At 41.4% G+C, this 17,475-nt stretch overlaps 1 protein-coding gene across 2 annotated transcripts; it reads right to left on the bottom strand.

Annotated features, from left to right (window-relative positions):
* Nucleotides 1–119: 119 nt before the first annotated feature.
* si:dkey-19b23.10 (transcriptional-regulating factor 1) lies at nt 120–16,145 on the bottom strand. Of its 2 annotated transcripts, none has more exons than XM_034569457.1 (11): nt 16,073–16,145; nt 6,598–8,003; nt 6,045–6,268; nt 4,913–5,118; nt 4,577–4,737; nt 4,133–4,236; nt 3,944–4,004; nt 2,570–2,658; nt 1,344–1,466; nt 921–1,021; nt 120–772 (listed from the first exon to the last, which is right to left on the bottom strand). In XM_034569457.1, the coding sequence occupies exons 2-11, from the start codon at nt 7,973–7,975 to the stop codon at nt 262–264; spliced, it is 2,958 nt and encodes a 985-aa protein (XP_034425348.1). In that variant the 5' UTR covers nt 7,976–8,003; nt 16,073–16,145; the 3' UTR covers nt 120–261. The 2 variants fall into 2 exon arrangements, with proteins under 2 accessions (XP_034425348.1, XP_034425347.1); XM_034569456.1 differs by lacking the exon at nt 16,073–16,145 and adding an exon at nt 9,077–9,308 and having other exon boundaries at nt 921–1,028; nt 1,345–1,466.
* Nucleotides 16,146–17,475: the final 1,330 nt, after the last annotated feature.

The following is a 17,475-nucleotide window of genomic DNA, read 5'->3' as shown; positions in this document are numbered from 1 at the left end:
TAGCTTTCTGAACCAGAAGAGCTGCTGATGAAACAAACACACCAAACTCTGCTCAGAAAATTGGAGGTAAGCGCAGGTTTTAAATGACATCGCTGTCTATTTAACTGATCTACAGTCAGTGACCCATCAAACTAATTTTAAAGCTGCTATTTATTTAGGTAAAACAAATGCAAAGCGTTGCAGGGGAAAAAGCTACATAAACTTAAAGTTTAAATTCCAGTTTGACTTCAGCAGTGGTAATGCTTTTGGGAGAGTTAAAAGCTATTGCCAGTCGATGGCCTCTTTTCCTCCCACTGTCCCATCTCCAGCCTCCTCTTTCCCATCTGTGTTGCAGAAGAAGACAGCCTGAGTGGGGCCATGTCCATATGAGCTCCATGACTGGTGGAAAGGTAAGACAGAGGTGGGCTCTCTCTGATTTGAGTCCCCAGCGTCAACACTGGTGATCACATGAGAGTTAGACGCAGTGATGTTGTTATATGTCACTGCAGTGCTGGGATCTCGGGCATCGCTGGGAGTGCTGGTGTTGCTGCTGGTTATAGAGTTGAGGATATTGTCTGCATTGCTGCTGGTGCGTGATGCTCCAGAGGAGGTAAAGGTCCGAGCTGGAGCATGAGGTGGGAGCAGATTACTGCCTGAGATGGGGTTGGCTGAACGGCTGAGGGCCAGACGCTGCGTGAGGATCTGGTGCTGCAGCCGCCTGTCGCCCCAGTCCTCCTGAGGCTGGCGGTGGATCTTCATGTGAGCGTTACGGGACTTGATTTTGTAGAACATTCTGGAGGGAGAGGGTTAAAGGACAGAGGAAGACAGAAAATGAAAAGAAGACTTGGAAATTAAGACCATCTGCTGGCTTGCTCAGAAATGCCAAACACTGTACACAGCTGTATGCTGCGGGTTCCTCTGGTCTGTCTGGTCCTACTCACTTGCCACACAGCTTGCAGGGGAAGAAGCTGGCCAATGAGGGCGCGGGAACCGCCTCCGCCTGCCCAAACCGTCTCTCCGCTGGCTGACAGATGGGCGTCATCTGTAAAAACAGGACCAATAATAAGCCACCATGGTGGGACTGACTTGTTGAGCTGCATTTCAAGCTGGATAACTATGGAACACAAGACCGACAAAATACCCCAGATTCCATGCGCACCATTTTGTTCTGTTGTATCGTAAGGCTTATCTGACACATGATGCAGTGTATCATGGGAATACACAAACCACCACAGGACAAAAGAGGACGAGAACTAAAGCAAAGGAATGTTACTTAAACAGAAACATCAGTGGGAAGTCCAGGATCAGTTTTACAAGAGGAAGAAAGATTCAAAGTTAACTCTTTACGTTCACGTGTTTCTTACACTTTTCTGCTGCTGCAACTCTTCATCTCTGTTGTCTTCCTCCTGCTGTTTCCTCTGCTTGTCCACAAGTTTCTTGCTCAGGTAATAAAACTCGATACACTGGCTCACCGTCTTGGTCTTTACCTGCAGCATAAACACACACAAGAACATGTAAATACATACAAACGCATGCAAAATTAGCACTGAAAAGTCAACCTGAAAGTCTGACTCTCTTCACGTCTACCTCAGCTTGATTCCGAATATCAAGCTGACATATTCAGTAGCACTAACACACTGTCAAATTACAATGTTTTGCAGCTTTTCATTGGCTCACTGAGTTTTCAGGTGATTTTTTAATTGTTATTTTCACTAAGTCCTGTGAAAGTGGCGGTGCACTTTCAGTAACGTCACAGTTGCATAAGAAGCCATAAAGATAATCAGTGGATGTGGGGAGTTTAACTACACTTTGACATCGCAGCCACTCAAATGATAGACTACAGATGGGAGGCATGCAGTAACTTCTGCTTTCATGTGCCTGTAAAGGGAGTCAATGAGTTGAATGGGACATTCTTCAAACTCTCTACTTGCTGTAAATGATCAGATGTTTATGAGAGTTGGTAATCTGTCTGTGCACCATCATCATAAGTGGAATAAAACTGTACATTTGTTAGTGCACTTAGATGAGTCTGCTGCTCTCCTACTGAAGTGCATGGTGAGTCAACAAAAAACTAACAGGTGCAGGGAAGGAAAGGAACACTGTGTACACTGCAGCTAAGGAAAATTCTTCTTTACCTTTGTGTCATGACCCTGCACAAAATGGAATGCTTCACTTTCCATGTGTTGATTTTGGTGGGTTTTAGTGGGTGTTATTATCAGCAAAGCTTTAGTTCTGTTGGGAAAACGTGTGTGTTTCTACAATTTCTACACGTGTATATACCAGGGGGCACTTACTCACAATACTAACATTAAATATGACAATCTGTTAAGATGTTTTATTTCCTAAGCATTTTTAAAGTACACAAGGAACAATTTCAACATATATTCCATGATGTGTGGCTATAGAGCTAACAGTAAACAAGGAATGACTTAATTGACATAAGTTCTGGCCCCTTTATGGCTCCTGATTTAGAAAAATAATAGTATGTATACATGCATACTTTTAGGTTAGGGCCTATGCAGATTAGAAGGGAGCACATTGAGAAAAGATTCGGCACAAAAGACAAACAATGCATGAATGCTTGTTATACCGTTTTGTGTATGAGTGAGAAGTCTTTTCCGTAAGTCCCCAGAGCTGCACCGAAGAGACTCTTTTCAGCGTCTGTCCAAAAATTACTGCCTACAGAGAGAGAGAGAGAGAGAGAGAGAGAGAGAGAGAGAGAGATGAGCGATGGGGGAGGGGGAGAGAGGGCACGGCAAATAATGAAAACAAATACCAAAAGGTCGCTGTTACTTGCTAGACAACCAGCGATGATGAGTCTGATGTGGAATGACTGCTTTTAGCAATGTGCTGAGTTGATAATGCTGATGAAAACGTGTGTGTTGACTGATCTCCTATATAAAACGTAACGTAGATTGCTTGAGGACACACACACACACACTCACGGTGACTCACAGCTTTAGGAGTGATCCAGGGGGGTTATTAGCTGCAGTGGTATTCTGGGACATGCCAGCGACTTTAGACATTATTGAAAATAAACTTTTTAGCAGTCACCTGAGTTGACTGTACAACGTAGAACAATGTGTCCTCTGTACTTCACATAGTTCATGGTGGATTTAAATGCACCAAAAAACCGAGAGAGAGACCTAGAAAGAGTGAGGCTGTTACAAAGCCTACTATTATACTACAGTGGGAAGAGTTTGTGTTTTGCTGAGTCAGACTTGCATACAGCTGTTGACTGATGTTGTTGTACAGAAACAATGAACTTCCTTTACTGCAACACATTTGATTTTAATGTTACTTCTCTGGCCATTTCTGTCCCCTGGTTAAAAGAGGTGGTGCCACTAGAGAAAAAAACTGTAAAAGAAACTAGAGTGATTAGATTCCAATGCTGATAATTAGTCTTCATACAGAAAATAATTGACCCACTTATCTTTCTACCATCAACAATGGCCATTACAAAGTTATACTGTGCCCCACAATTTCCATTTTATAGTCCATTATACGATCAAAATACTTTTTAACATTTTAACTTCTGCAACAGAGGTTTTGATTATTTTCTGTTCAATGCTGGCAGCTCTACATTATTGTGTATACCTGTTAAAAAAGGACACATTACAGTGAGTATGAAAACACACCCAACTCACTGTGCACCTATTTTCCACCATTAATCATCAGAATACATAATATTTATCAAATATTGACTCAGTTTGTGAACAAGAACATTCTTGTTATATTATGTAAATCTATACAAAGTGGGTCTGATTCAGAATCAGCTGAGAGGTAGAAGCAGTGTGAACGCTCGTAGCATTTAACTGACCGCCAAGTTATTTCACAGGGTGAAAGAAGAGGATTTAACTGTGGGTAAAGAGTTATCTGGACATAAGGTGATCATTTAGGAATGATTCTTTAGTGAGTATGAGATAGCTAAGGCCTTAGGGTGAGGTCAAAGGTCAAAGGTTACCAGAGTAGTGGTAGTCTCCTGCTGAAGAGGGCTGCCAGAACAGCAGCATCTCCAGAGTGGCCTGCACAGGACAGAGAACAGATGAATGAGGCACGTGTGATGGATAGTGTTAACTGGATATGAATGAGAGAGAGAGAGAGAGAGAGAGAGAGAGAGAGAGAGAGAGAGAGAGAAATAAAGAAAGATTACCATTGTGTTCCCCTGGCAGTGGTGCAGACAGTGCAGAGCCAGCTCGGTGTTACTGCCCCCTCCTGGTAGACAGCTCGAACTACACAATGACAGCAGCTTGTCCACTGTGCACACACACACACACACAAACACAACAGGATTTAACACTTCACAAAAGAATAAACGGCCATAACTACATTTCATTATGTTAGGAGTCTATATTTTTAATCTAAAATTATTTTGAGTTCCCATTTCTCCTGTGAATAACGTGCAGGTGAGAGAAGAGGAATCCTGCACACTGTCCTGTACATGCAAAAAACGTAATTAAGTGTCCTGTGGGCCTTTCCTTTTCCCACTTCCTTATTATGTTGAAGATCTGAGAGGTCACCCTATTTTATTTTACATACAATCACTCTTATCTGGTCAATGGGTTACAGATTATGAAAATCAGATTTAGACATTTACCTTGATTTTGTAAGTTGGCACTCTCCTCCAGCTCCTGCAATGGTTTCCAGAGCAACTGTTCCCTGGGAGCTTCATCATCCGGGGACCAAGTCCCTGACCCATTGCCCTTAACGCAGCATGGTGGAAGCTCTGCCTGGAACTCGAAACCTACATTCACACTCCTGGAAGGAGGGAAAGAGAAATAGAAACAAATGAAAGTGACTTAAACCCTAACCCTAACCCAAAATATTTTTAAAACTCTTAAGCCAACACTTTATTAGTATAATGATACTGTATTTTTCGCCTGTTTCAGTTGTGTTGCGTTCTTCCCCAGCTCCCAGTTTCCTTTTTACTCACTGTAACACACCACAATCCTCTTCCTCTTCTCTGAATGCCGGTTTATCCTCTTTGTGATGGAGCGGTAAGAGGGAGGAGTACAGACCCGTCCCTCTGCGGATTGGATTGAGCAGGGGTCGTGGAGTGTAGTGGCCCCTCTTCTGGCCCCTGCTAGGGTGAAGGACACTGGGAAATGGCGTTCCAGTGTAGACAGGAGAGGGTTGTTGCTGTAAAAGTCCAAGGACAAAGTATTTTATAGTGTTGTTCTTTGTGTCGTTTGATTAATACATGATCAAAAACTAAATCCAGAGAGAAAAATGTGAGAATAGAGTCCTAAAAGCTTCAGTATTTAGAAGATGAGTTAAATTTTTTGTTGGTTTGGAGGCAATCGGGTAACACAAACTCCTTAGGACTGTATTCTGAGTAAGGTGATTGGGGTAAATTAATAATTGCAGGGATAAGCCCATGATGCATCTGGCCTAGTTTGGAAGCAGGCGAATCAAACTCAATCATAGTTGACAATCATGCCTTTCACCAACTCTTACTGTGTCTAATTTACAGATTCTATCTATAAAATGTGTCTCAAAATGAGAATGTGGTTTTAGAAGCAGTAACGCAAATAGAGTTAACGTCATTTTTGGACAAACAAACATTTATGCAGCCGCCCATAATGTATGAACAGCTTCTACCCAGTCTCCTGGGTTTTGTTTTGTGTGCAAACATGGCAACCTCACAGTCAAAATGTGACTTTAGAAAGACAGTGCGTGTTCATGAGGAAGAACTCCAAAACCATAATGCCTTTTATTTACTTTTTTATTTACTTTTTGTTCAACAGTAACTCTTAAAGTCTATATCTAGACATTTTTGGATGGATTCGGCCTAGTTATTCTTAAAACTAGAGGTCCAAACAGACAACAAAATGATCCAACCTGGCTAAAAGAAAACATTTAAGATTTATTTGTGTTTGCATGCCAGCATTTATCAAGTAGCACAAAACACAGTTGAGGCTCTGGCAAATTTTACAGATATTAAGTCAGCTCCGTTAGTTGAGGATATGCAAAAACTCTTTTAACTGTAATCTTAAAACCTGGCAACCAAACAATTATAATGTATACTGTTTATTTCAGTCAGGAGTAGATGTACGACACCATACCTGCAGAGCGGCTGGTCCATTCTTTACTTTCTGGCTCACCAAGTAAGGAGCTGTGTCTTCTGCTGCCACGTTATTTGGGCCGGAGAGGTGAGATGGAGGAGAGGGAAGATGGAGGGATGGAGTGTTCAAGGGACAGAGGTCTCTGGGTGAAGGGTGGAGGGACGAATGATGGAATGAGGAAGTGAGGAATGGCGACTCAGGAGACTGGAGGGTGTCATGTGCAGCTGGAGGAATAACAAGAAGATGGTGGGAGAGAAAACAGAGTCAAATCTGAATATTAATTCTGACATTACGATAACTGGTTTTCATATGGGACCATTTCATTTTTCACATGTTATAAATGTTCTTACAGATTTATTTTATAAATGGTTTGGAAATGTAAAAGGTGAAATGTAATTTGCACGTAGGAAACGGGAGATTTTCTATAAAAACTCACAAATCCCATATGTATATGTGGCGTGTTTCTTATTTAAATTATTAATGTTTAAGTGCTATATTATATTCACATTTATATTAATCTTCTTAGAATCATACTTTCATGACAATATATTACCAGTAATATTTCCATAATGAGAAACATGGGACGATCTTAAGTTGTTGTCACTGCTGCTGGGGTCCCCCGACGACTGTGGAAAGCTGTGCGACAACAGAGGAAACTTCCACATCATCCCGGAGCAATGGACAGATGGGAGAGGCTGAAGGCGGGATGTGAAAAACTGGAGCGGGCCAAGTGATTCTTGGCCACTTCCTCCAGATGCGCTGGGAGAGTCCATTTTGGAGGGCGAGTGAGAAGGAGGGGGTAGAGGTGTGGGAGGAGGACTGAGAACTGAAGACACGAGGTGAGACGATGTGGGAGGAGAGGGGAAGGATGGAAGAGAGTGGTGAACTGGGGAAGAGAAGGAGACAGATGGCAGGTAGGGGTCTGAATCAAAAGCACAGCTGTGACTCGAGTTGACAAATCCAGGCGTTTCTCCGAACTCCCACAACTGTCCAGAGGAATCCCCACTTTGATTCACGGGAAACCGTCTCTTTCGCTGGGAGAGGAACGCCTCGGAGAAGGAGTCCAGTTTCTGAGTGTACGTCCCGCTGCTGATGGTGATAGGTGACCTCAGGGGCAGGACCCCCGCGGTCAAAGCAATGGCGTCTGCTTCTCCTCTCCACCTCCCTTCTCCAGTCTGACTCGAGGGAGACATACCGAGCCAGGGAGCCTCCACCTCTGCTTGCTGAAGCTGATCCTCACCCGACCCACAGCTGGATCCATAGTCTTCTTCTCTTCCTGAATAGTTTTCGCTCACTCTTGAATCTGTCCGACAATAACCGACGGTGCTGTCGCTCAAGCTTCCTGCAGCACTCCTACTGTGGCACACCGTAAAGTGGCTAAAATTAGCCTCCCTATTGTAAACCCCTTCACTTTTAGCATCACAGCTAACCTGGGTATAGTTATTATAATTTGCTCTGAGTTTACACCTGAGTCCTTCCTCGCTGTCACAGTTCATGGTGTAAAAAGCCCCATTTGGGTTATTGTAGCAATCAGCTTTATTGTAAAATACATCTGTAGAGCTTTCACCGTCTTCCCATACTTCTTCTTTCTTGATACCACCACACCAGGCGTCGGGGAAATGACTGTCCTGCCCGCCATCTCTGTCACGATGGCCTCTCAAGCCATCATCTCCACCCATACCACTACCACTTGTGTTTTGGAATCCTCTATCTCCGCCACTGCTCCCCTTTCTCCCCCCAGAGGAGTTGCTTGAATTCGGGAAAGACGCTGCAGATTGTTCCCCTCTGCTTCCATACTGCTCCAGGGGGTCCAGCGCAGGTTGATACCCGGCTTCTGGGCTCTGAAGGTTGGGCAAAGTGAGGTGAAGGGATGGGCGGTGGCGATGGTGGTGGAGGTTAGGGAAGGATTGGGTGGGTGAACAGTCATCCATGGTTGCTTGCTTGGTTTGGCTAATGTGACTACAGGACACAGAAAGGAGCACAGTGTAAGTATGAACAATCATGTCACGGCATTAGCATTAGTACCTCCCTGCCGGTGTTACAAAACATTCTCTGACAGATTCTAGGACTTCATTCGAAATGTGAGTTCTCTTATTTCATTTTATATTTAGTTCAGCTACTCCAGTACCTACAAACTAAATCACAATAGAATAGGGATTCAAAAATAGAAACAGTCGGCAAAACAAAACAACACACTACATAGAAGAGTAGAGGATAAAAGAGATTCTGTGATGGTAGAGGATTAATTACAAAATTTGAAAACCTAACCTGAATACAATGTTGGTTGTGTTAGTGTTGCTAACCGCCGCTATCAAAATAAAGTAACAAAGAGAGGATCGTTAAGTGTTTGCATTGGAAAAACAGCTGACATGTCTAATATGATAATTAATTACTTTGCATAGGCCTGTTTTTGATGATTTCTCCAAATGTTGTCCAGAAATGGCTTTTACAAAGTCCTGCACATATCAGAGTTAGATTTATCAATAACTCATTCAGAGCACTGTCTGTGTTTTGTACTTCAAACTAGTTAGACGTTATCTTAAATGAATTCTGCAGGCTGCACGAGCGCCAGTTTTTAACTCCAAGTCTGTTTAGTTTCGGTTTAGAATGCTAACACACCTCCACTGATGCCATTCAGGGTTAGCTTGTCCTTTTCCTCCCTTAAAAACAGATTCAACGACACAGCATCGGATGCGATAGAAAATGTCTGCCCACAACTTAGTCCGAACAAGTGAAATGCATGAAAACTTGTGCCGAGAGCGACGCAGCAAGAGAAGCCAAGAAACAAAATAGAAGGTCATTTCGCTTAAATCAAGTATATCAAAAAACAACTCTTCAAGAGAGAAGGAACTTGGTTAAAATTCACATTCACACTGCGCTGCATTCAACTTTTAAGTCTTTCTTTCTTGAAACCACATGCCGCTCTAAATAGGACAGTGAGTGAGTCAGAAAGAGAAAGAACGAAGGAAGACGAGATGAAGACAGATACACTGTATGTACGTTTTGAGGTTTTCTTCTTTTCTTTTTTTTACCAGTCCTTGGTGCTTTATTTCCTTTTCAAACATTGTCCTCTGTTGTTTTCGGGTTCTGGTTGTTGTTCTTCTAATTTTCTTCTTCATTCTTTCTTTCTTTTTCTTGGTCTTTCGTTCGCTACTGTGTCCAGAGTCTTATAATTTCCCCTTTCAGATTCATAGACAGACACTTAGTCCTTCCTATCTGTCTCTCTCTCTCTCTCTCTCTCTCTCTCTCTCTCTCTCTCTCTCTCTCTCTCTCTCTCTCTCTCTCTCTCTCTCTCTCTCTCGCTCTCTCTCTCTCTCTCTCTCTTTCTGCTGTATAACACACACACACACACACACACACACACTCGCTGTCTGTCACACACACCTAACTCCATCAGTTACTGAGTAAATCACACTTATGTGCGTCTACACACACACGCTGAATTTCACACACACACACACACACACCTGCAGGTGTCAGAAGGGACCGAGGGGTAGTGATGTTGCCTCGCTGCCTTTTCGTTGTTGTGGTAACCACATCCTGAGGAAACAAACGCTGACGGATCTCCCTCCGCTCAGCTATCTTTATCTCTCTGCCCTCCGCCTCCCTCTCCCTGTCTCTCTTTCCGTCTCTTTGCCCGTCCTTATCTCACCCGGAGTCGTTCTCTCGCAACTTTGTTTTCTCTTGTCCCATCTTTCATCTTCTCTCCATCGCTTGCTTTTTTTTTCATCTCTCTGCTTTGCTTTAATCTCTGTGTTCGTTCATATACGCTTTCTGCTTTTTGGTGCACATCTTGGTTCTTTCCTAGGCTTTCCATCCCTTCTAGGCACTTTTTCCACTGTTCCTTTCTTTTTTCAGATACTCAGGCTGAGATTGAAAACTGATCAGAGAGGAACCTCAAAAACAAGGTGCACGCTATAAAAAGCATTCATCTTGGAAACTCTTCAATCATTTCAGTTTGTATAATATGTGTGTCTTTCAGTTTTAAATACAGTACATTTTGTAAGTATAAGTAAGTAGATTAAGAGTCTCTTGCTGAGACAGCTGACAGGAAGTGAGAGACATTCAAACAGGAAGGAAGACGGCGACAAGCGATGAAGTTCAGGGAACCCTCTAAACACATCGCAGCACCACCTACTCGCCCACCCACTCGCCTACCTGACACACACACACACACACACACAAATTAAACTGTTTTCAACCTTTGTTTTGTCATACAACCTTAAACACCTGCTCGCTCATGCACACACAACCTCAAACATGACCACTGACAGGTTTACAAGTCTTAGCAACTTCAGTAACCTCAGCCACACACACACACATACAAACACACGCACACACACACACACACGCATGTTATTTAAGGGTCGCAGAGTGATCGAAAGGTTTAAATAACATTCGTGATACAACATTATTTAAAGTTTTCTGTAAAAGGCAGTATTACAATGTAGAAATGGTCAATAATACAAAGCGCCACCAATAAAAGGGAATTGTTATTTTCGGTGCTAAATGAACTAATGAATCAAATCCTGTGGTTGTCTTCTGTATCATCTACCATCATCACTATCATCACCAAATGTACAAATAGAATACACACGTGTCATGTGGAATACAGTTTATATTATATATATGGTCAAATCTAAAATGTACAAAATGGAAATAATTGAATTTACCATATTTCACTTGAGTTAATGTACTATCCACACCTGGAAAGCTGCTGTGTCACATTGTTCGCATCTATTGTCAAAAGTTGCATCATTCATGTAATCAAAGGAATCAACATCTGTCTGATCATCGTTCGAATCTCCAAAAGTGTTTTGAGGAAATTTGTGACACTAAAGTGCCAATTTTCAACTACATTTGCACCTTTTTTTGTGCCGAAAATGACAGAATTTACTTAATAAAGTTAACAACACTTGCAACACATGCACATGCACGGACACTTGAGACCTTTTATGTGCAGTTCGTGAGTGACAGTGCAGGAATGTGATGCTTGTGTAATCTGTGTGTAAACTGCAACATTCGTCAGAATCATGAAAAACGTACACTGATGAGGAATTAACAAGGTCTTTTACCGCTGCTTATGCTCATCCAGCACAGGAAGTTGTTGAATTCAACTTAATGCCAACTTAAACATCCTCCTCAGCCGGCTTCAGTTCCTATCATTACGATTCAGTCACATATTTGAGAGTAAAATGATGTCCTTCCAAATATTCCATAATTATATTCTGCGAAGAAAATAGAAATTGATGGAATTTTTGAAAGAAGTATCCAGTTTTTTGGAACCTTGCAAAACTGAGTTTTGCATTAAGCTTGGCCTTCAAAAGCCTAACCTGAGATCGACATCTAAAATTAAGCAAATTCTACGTATCAACCTTTTCTTCAGTCGTTTTGACATGAATTGCTAATTCGTCTTTGTCGGCTGTGCGTATGTCATTTGCATACATTTGTGTGTCCGGAACCTTGAGAAAACTGCGGAGTGAAAGATGTCTGAATGAGAGGAGGTGAGAAGGAAGCGGAGTGTGGAGGAGTGCGTACGTACGGGGGAGACACTTCTCTGGTTTTCTCTCAAATTCAACATAAAAACCCGCAGGAGCAGAGGAGGGGGGAAGAGAGAAGCACTTCTGGACTTTTTTCTTCCTCCGTCCCTCCGCCTGTCTTCCGTCACTGAGAAAAGAAGAGATGACTGGTAGGAAGAAAGGAACTAACAAGCCGAGGGAGACATTAAACTGTCAAACGACATGAAAAATAGTGCATCAGAAAACAGGCTATTTTACCAAACCCAGCAGGTATTCGACTGGGTCGACTTCCGTCTCCGTGACCATGTCCACATTGACACTGTAGGTGAATGTGTAATGGACAGGACGAGCACGTGTAACGTTGATGATAAGGCAACGATGCTGTGTGTGAAATACTTGGCACACAGAAGCAAACCTACAACCAGACGGAGATTCTTTTTCAAAAAAGGTGGACCTTCCCTTTAATGTGATTTTTATACAAACATTTAAAGCAAAGGGGAAAGATTATTCAGTGAATTCATACATTTGACTCAAACGACAGAGTATTTTTATCTCATAAGACAGTTTAACAATAGTAAAAAACACAGAAAAGGGTTTACCGCAGTGTATTATTAATTAATGTGCCACACAAATCAACATAAAAAATAATACGGTTGGAAATATATCATATTTTCATTTTAATGCATGAAGGCATTTGGAGAATGCCATTTCTTTAATTGTTGAGGTAACATGAGTTTATACGCCTGAAAAGATCACAGGCCATAAAATGTTCTGAGACCTTGTCGTCGGCACACGCGTCTCCATGTGTGCACCACGGGACGACTTTTCACATTTCATCACCTAACAGCAATCGTCGTATCACAATAATCTGAAGCAGTAAAATTGAACTTTCTCTACCCTTAAATTCCACCTTTTCAATAAACTTTTCAAGAGCTACCAAAGTTATCAAAGCTTGAGTTGAGAGCGACAAGACATTTTGCAAACAATAGTATAATAGCGCATATTAACAACAATTTTACGACTTAAGTGTGAATCAGTCTAATCAGAAATATTTCCAGAGAACATGTGACGCTGCTGATACAGTGCGATACTAATAGTTGGATATTTTCCATCACTGTATTTTCTACATGGAAAAAAAACAACCATCCTAATGTATTTAGCCTTTTTATCAATTTACTGTGCAAAAGATTGAATTCAGTTTTCCATCATGATAAAGATCAAAGGGGTCAACTGAAGGTGAATTAACAGAAGTAACATTATATGAATATATAAATGGAAATATACTAAAGGGGTTCCTCCATTATTTTAAGCTATCACAGCATTTTAACAAATAGTGAATATTGATTAGTTGTACTGCAAGTAAATCATTTCGTTTTTCAAATTTGTTTTTTGCATTTGGAAAAACAGATTAAGAACAAAGTATATCAGGATTACTCTAAATGTAAAATTTGCTATTGTGCAGAATTTTGTTTTTGTCATTTATTCTCAGAAGAACAACAGCGTCAGGGATGAAAGTTACATCATCTTAGCTTGTTTGCGATGTATCAACTTTTTAAACGTTTTTTAATATGATCGCCGCTACAGTATGGAGCCGTACGATAATAATAACTAGTTTCTCCAGGAAAACGTATTGTTTCATCTTGTCTCCTGTTAATTGACGGAAGCACAAAACCTTTAGATGAACTTCAGTCTTTTTGTCATTACGATGATTTCATACTGAAACCATCTCTTTATGTTTTTGAAGGATTTGTTTCGTTTGATTACAAAAAGTTATGATTATTCACAGGGCCACTGCTGAGTAAGCAATGATCCGGGAGAAATCAGTGCATTGGTGTAAAATGGGGGAAGGTAAAACACCTTGTAGTCAGATCTACCCAGATTCTGTTTGCTGCTGATTAGATTGTTTTAGTCACACAATAATCTAATGTATTATTCATTTCTGATGAATTATGGTTATCATTTACATAGTAAGTTTACAATCGATGGTAAATGTACTGTATGACTGTATTTATATCTTATCGACCACTCAAAGCGCTTTACAGTATAAAACACATCCTCCAATACAGTGTCAGTAACAAGGTCATAGAGTTAAATGTTTCGTGTTTACTACTTCACACTATGAAACTAAAAGGATGCTCGGAGAGGACATACCGGGAACAAGGCTAACGTCCTATCTCGCCATAGTAAAATCTTGTTTATCCAGATCTGCTCCAAACTTTAGCAGCTTCTTCCTCCGTCATACCCCACCCCTCCATAAAATGTAATAGAAATTGGTTCTGTAGTTTTTTACTTATCCTGCTAACACAAAGACACACAAACAGCAGAGCGCATATATACCTCCACTAATGTCCCTTAAATTAAATCAAGCAGCAGCGAATTACATTACATTTTTTTCATCACCGCTGATCTGGATCTGCATCAATATTTAGTAGGTTCTGACCCAACCCGCATCCTTCCACCAAGTTTCATGGCAATCCATCAAGACGTTTTTGCATAATCCTGCTAACAATCAGACGCAGATGATAACGTATCAATTTGAATTTCTTGCGGAAGTGCAGTCTAATGGGTATACTGGTTTAAATCAAGTGCAAATATAAATCACAAAAAAATAGATTCCACTAATATTTAGCCCTTTAATTTGACACCTAAATCCCCATGCATGCATCTGATCCATCGTTTTGTGTATTTAAGGTATGACGAATGATTTGAGGTTGCACAAAAAGAAACATTGCGGAGTAGTCTGTGATAAAGAAATACCAATCAGGGGAAGAATATAAGAATATTTTCTGATTGATTATCCTCAAACACTTAAGTCTTGGTAAAAAAGCTAACAACTAAGAGAGGCCATGAATAACTGCGAGGGAGCAGCAGGTCTCCATAGCTGAGCAGGGAGACACTGCAAACAACAACTGTGTTCCGGATACATTAGGAGCCACAGCTTTATAACAAAGAGAAAACCCCATTTTACAGAAGATCACATGATATCTGAGGTAGTGTTTATCAGAGCACATGTGGTAAATAAAGTGGTTTTATGGCCTGATGACACTTTTATGTAAACTTTGCACTGCCAAATATTAGCAGAAAACTCTGAATACCCACTTTGAGGTTTGGTGTAGCAGCGTCATGCTGTGGGGATGCCTCTCTGCAGCGAGACCCAGAAAGCTTGTGAAACGTAAAGTGGAACAATTCTTTCAATCCCTGATCATAATATTTCTCTGGATCAGACTGAATCGCAATGCAACTTATTTCAATCTTCTCCAGTGTCCCCATTTCATCCTCTCTTCAGGAAGCCCATAATAATGGTTCAATATATCCTTTAAAGATGAAAATAGATGAAACAAGAAAACAACTCGACTTCATTCAGATTCTACAGTTTGAGTTTCATGCAAAAATCTGGAAACGTTCTTCATAAACGTTTTTGATCGGGGCCCTTGTTGGCGCAGACGCTTGCTCAACTTCACACAAAGGCGGTCGTTGCCCTCGTTCTGTCTGCAGATGTCAAAGGAGGTCACAAAACCGAAGGAGGACAAAAATAACAACAATACAAAGCCTTCTCCTCAAGCTTTGCCCACTTTATTCAAATCAATCGGGGAAGTCAAAAATTTGCCTAAAGACAGAACAGCAACACCACACACTGCAGCCTCCAAAATAACTCTGAAGGCGAAACAACGCCTCTGGATAACTGTTTCAAACAACTTCAATTACTGGAGGGGTTATTACAAGAATATTATATGAGTTTGAGTTACGTGTAACACCCAAATGCTATAAATGGTGTCTATGGCTACGTCCAAGGCGTAAATTCACAGGCCTCTTGCCAAATTATACCAGCAGGACAATAACCTAGATGTGTTTAACTGTACCTGGATCAAGATTAAAGTCAAGCTCTGGTCTGTTATTGCCACCATTATACAAAGTGTCTGGTTTTAAGGCTGTCCATGTTAGAGCATGTTTGCTGTAAACGCCAACATGTTGCAGGTAACAACACTGAAATGCTACAAAATAAAGTTGCAGCTCGCGTCTCACTACCGTAGTTTGTCCTTATAGGGAAAAGGCATAGCTTTATAGCTACATGGGCTATATGGATTATACGATATGTGATATTCAACAGAGACACATACAAAACTGCATGAAAAGAATTAGTGATAATGACGTTTGATCTGTCTGAGTGCAACAAATGTATCAAATATTATGGATCTCTTTATGGATTTGAACTGGATTTCTCTGCATTTACATCCTTTCATTTGTGGATTTATTCAAAGCTACATTCACATCGAATCCTTTAACCCATTAAATCCTTATATATGTGCACCTTCGATGTAAATGTTTCTGGTCAAGTTGGTAAAAAACGTTGAAACGATACCAGACAAACAAGACCAAAGCAGAACAGGTGCGTTTTAGAAGTTTGTTAGTGATGTTGAGTTAAGTGAAACCTTCTCTAAACTTAGTCTGGCCTTATAGTGTTAAACAAACAAAAGAGAAATTTGAAGGAGAATAAAAATGTAGTCTTACCTGTTTATATGTCATTACGCGGACAGATGTGTCAGTGGCAAATGAAATGCGTTTGTGTGTGTGTGAGTGTGTGTGTGTGTGTGTGAGAGTGTGTGGTCTGCTGGAAGTTACACGTGTGTGAGAAAGGGGGAGGAGAGAGAGAAACAGCGAACAAGAGAGAGAGATGTAGTTTCACTCAAGTTGATCGGCCGCCGTCACTCTTTCAGTTGATCTTTCAGCCTTTCATCCAACTTGTCATAACACAACCGTGTGTGTGGGGGGGGTATGTGTGTGTGTGTGTGTGTGTGTGTGTGTGTGTGTGTGTGTGTGTGTGTGTGCGTGTGTGTGTGTGTGCGTGTGTGTGTGGGGGTATGGGCGTGTGTGTGTGTGTGTGTGTGTGTGTGTGTGTGTGTGTGTGCGTGTGTGTGTGTGTGCGTGCGTGTGTGCGTGTGTGTGTGTGGGGGTCTGGGTGTGTGTGTGTGTGTGTGTGTGTGTGTGTGTGTGTGTGTGTGTGTGTGTGTGTGTGTGTGTGTGTCAGGCTGTGTCATAGTGATGCTGGAAACATAAGAAAAACACCCAAGTGTGTGACTTCAACCTCTTACATATACATGTACATACACACACTTTCAGTTTGAGTGGGTGTTTTTTTTTCGTACCTTCTCATCCCTCATTTTCTCTTATGGTCTGTTTATTTTAAAGACACACACACACACACACAGGACCACTCAGAAAACCACATGCATATTGCACATGCTGTCAGTCAGCGTGTCATATTGACAATTTGGAAAGTTTGTCCAGTGGCTGACCTTTTGTAGATAATGGAGGTCTAGTGTTAAAGGGATAGTTCACCGAAAAATGAAAATTCATTCTTTATCCACTCACCACTATGGCGATGGAGGGGTGGGTGAAGTGTTTGAGTCCACAAAACACTTCAGGAGTTTCAGGGTAAAAAGCTTTGCAGCCAAATCCAATAGAATTGAAGAAACTGGGGACCACTTCTTCAAACGTAAAAAAAAACTGCGTAAAAAACATAACATGTCTCGATACTGCTCCTGTGATGTCATCCAAGTGCCCTTTAGTCCCGACAGTCAAATTCTTCTGCAAACCGCGTCATTTACACCATGTTTTTAGTCTAAATGTCCTCTGATATCCTCCTCTGAGCCGCGATCACGTTCGCACACACACCAGAAACACACACACTGCACACAAAGCTCTCGCCCAAGGGCATGCGCGGGGTGCACGTTAGCATCGCTACATTTTTCGGCTTAAAGCACGTTGTAGACAAACTGTTTCTGTGCAGATTTGCAAAAAATGACCACCTAACTTAACTTTACTCCAAAAGTCATCGCAAAGTAAAGAAAATAAAAAAAAACTGTTTGTCATTCAACCTCTTTCTTGCTGAGAGTTAGCTCCATTCTCATGCC

The sequence above is a fragment of the Hippoglossus hippoglossus genome, chromosome 18 (assembly GCF_009819705.1).
Source record: "Hippoglossus hippoglossus isolate fHipHip1 chromosome 18, fHipHip1.pri, whole genome shotgun sequence".
Lineage (NCBI taxonomy): Eukaryota > Metazoa > Chordata > Actinopteri > Pleuronectiformes > Pleuronectidae > Hippoglossus > Hippoglossus hippoglossus.
This window is presented reverse-complemented; position numbering and strand designations above follow the sequence as displayed.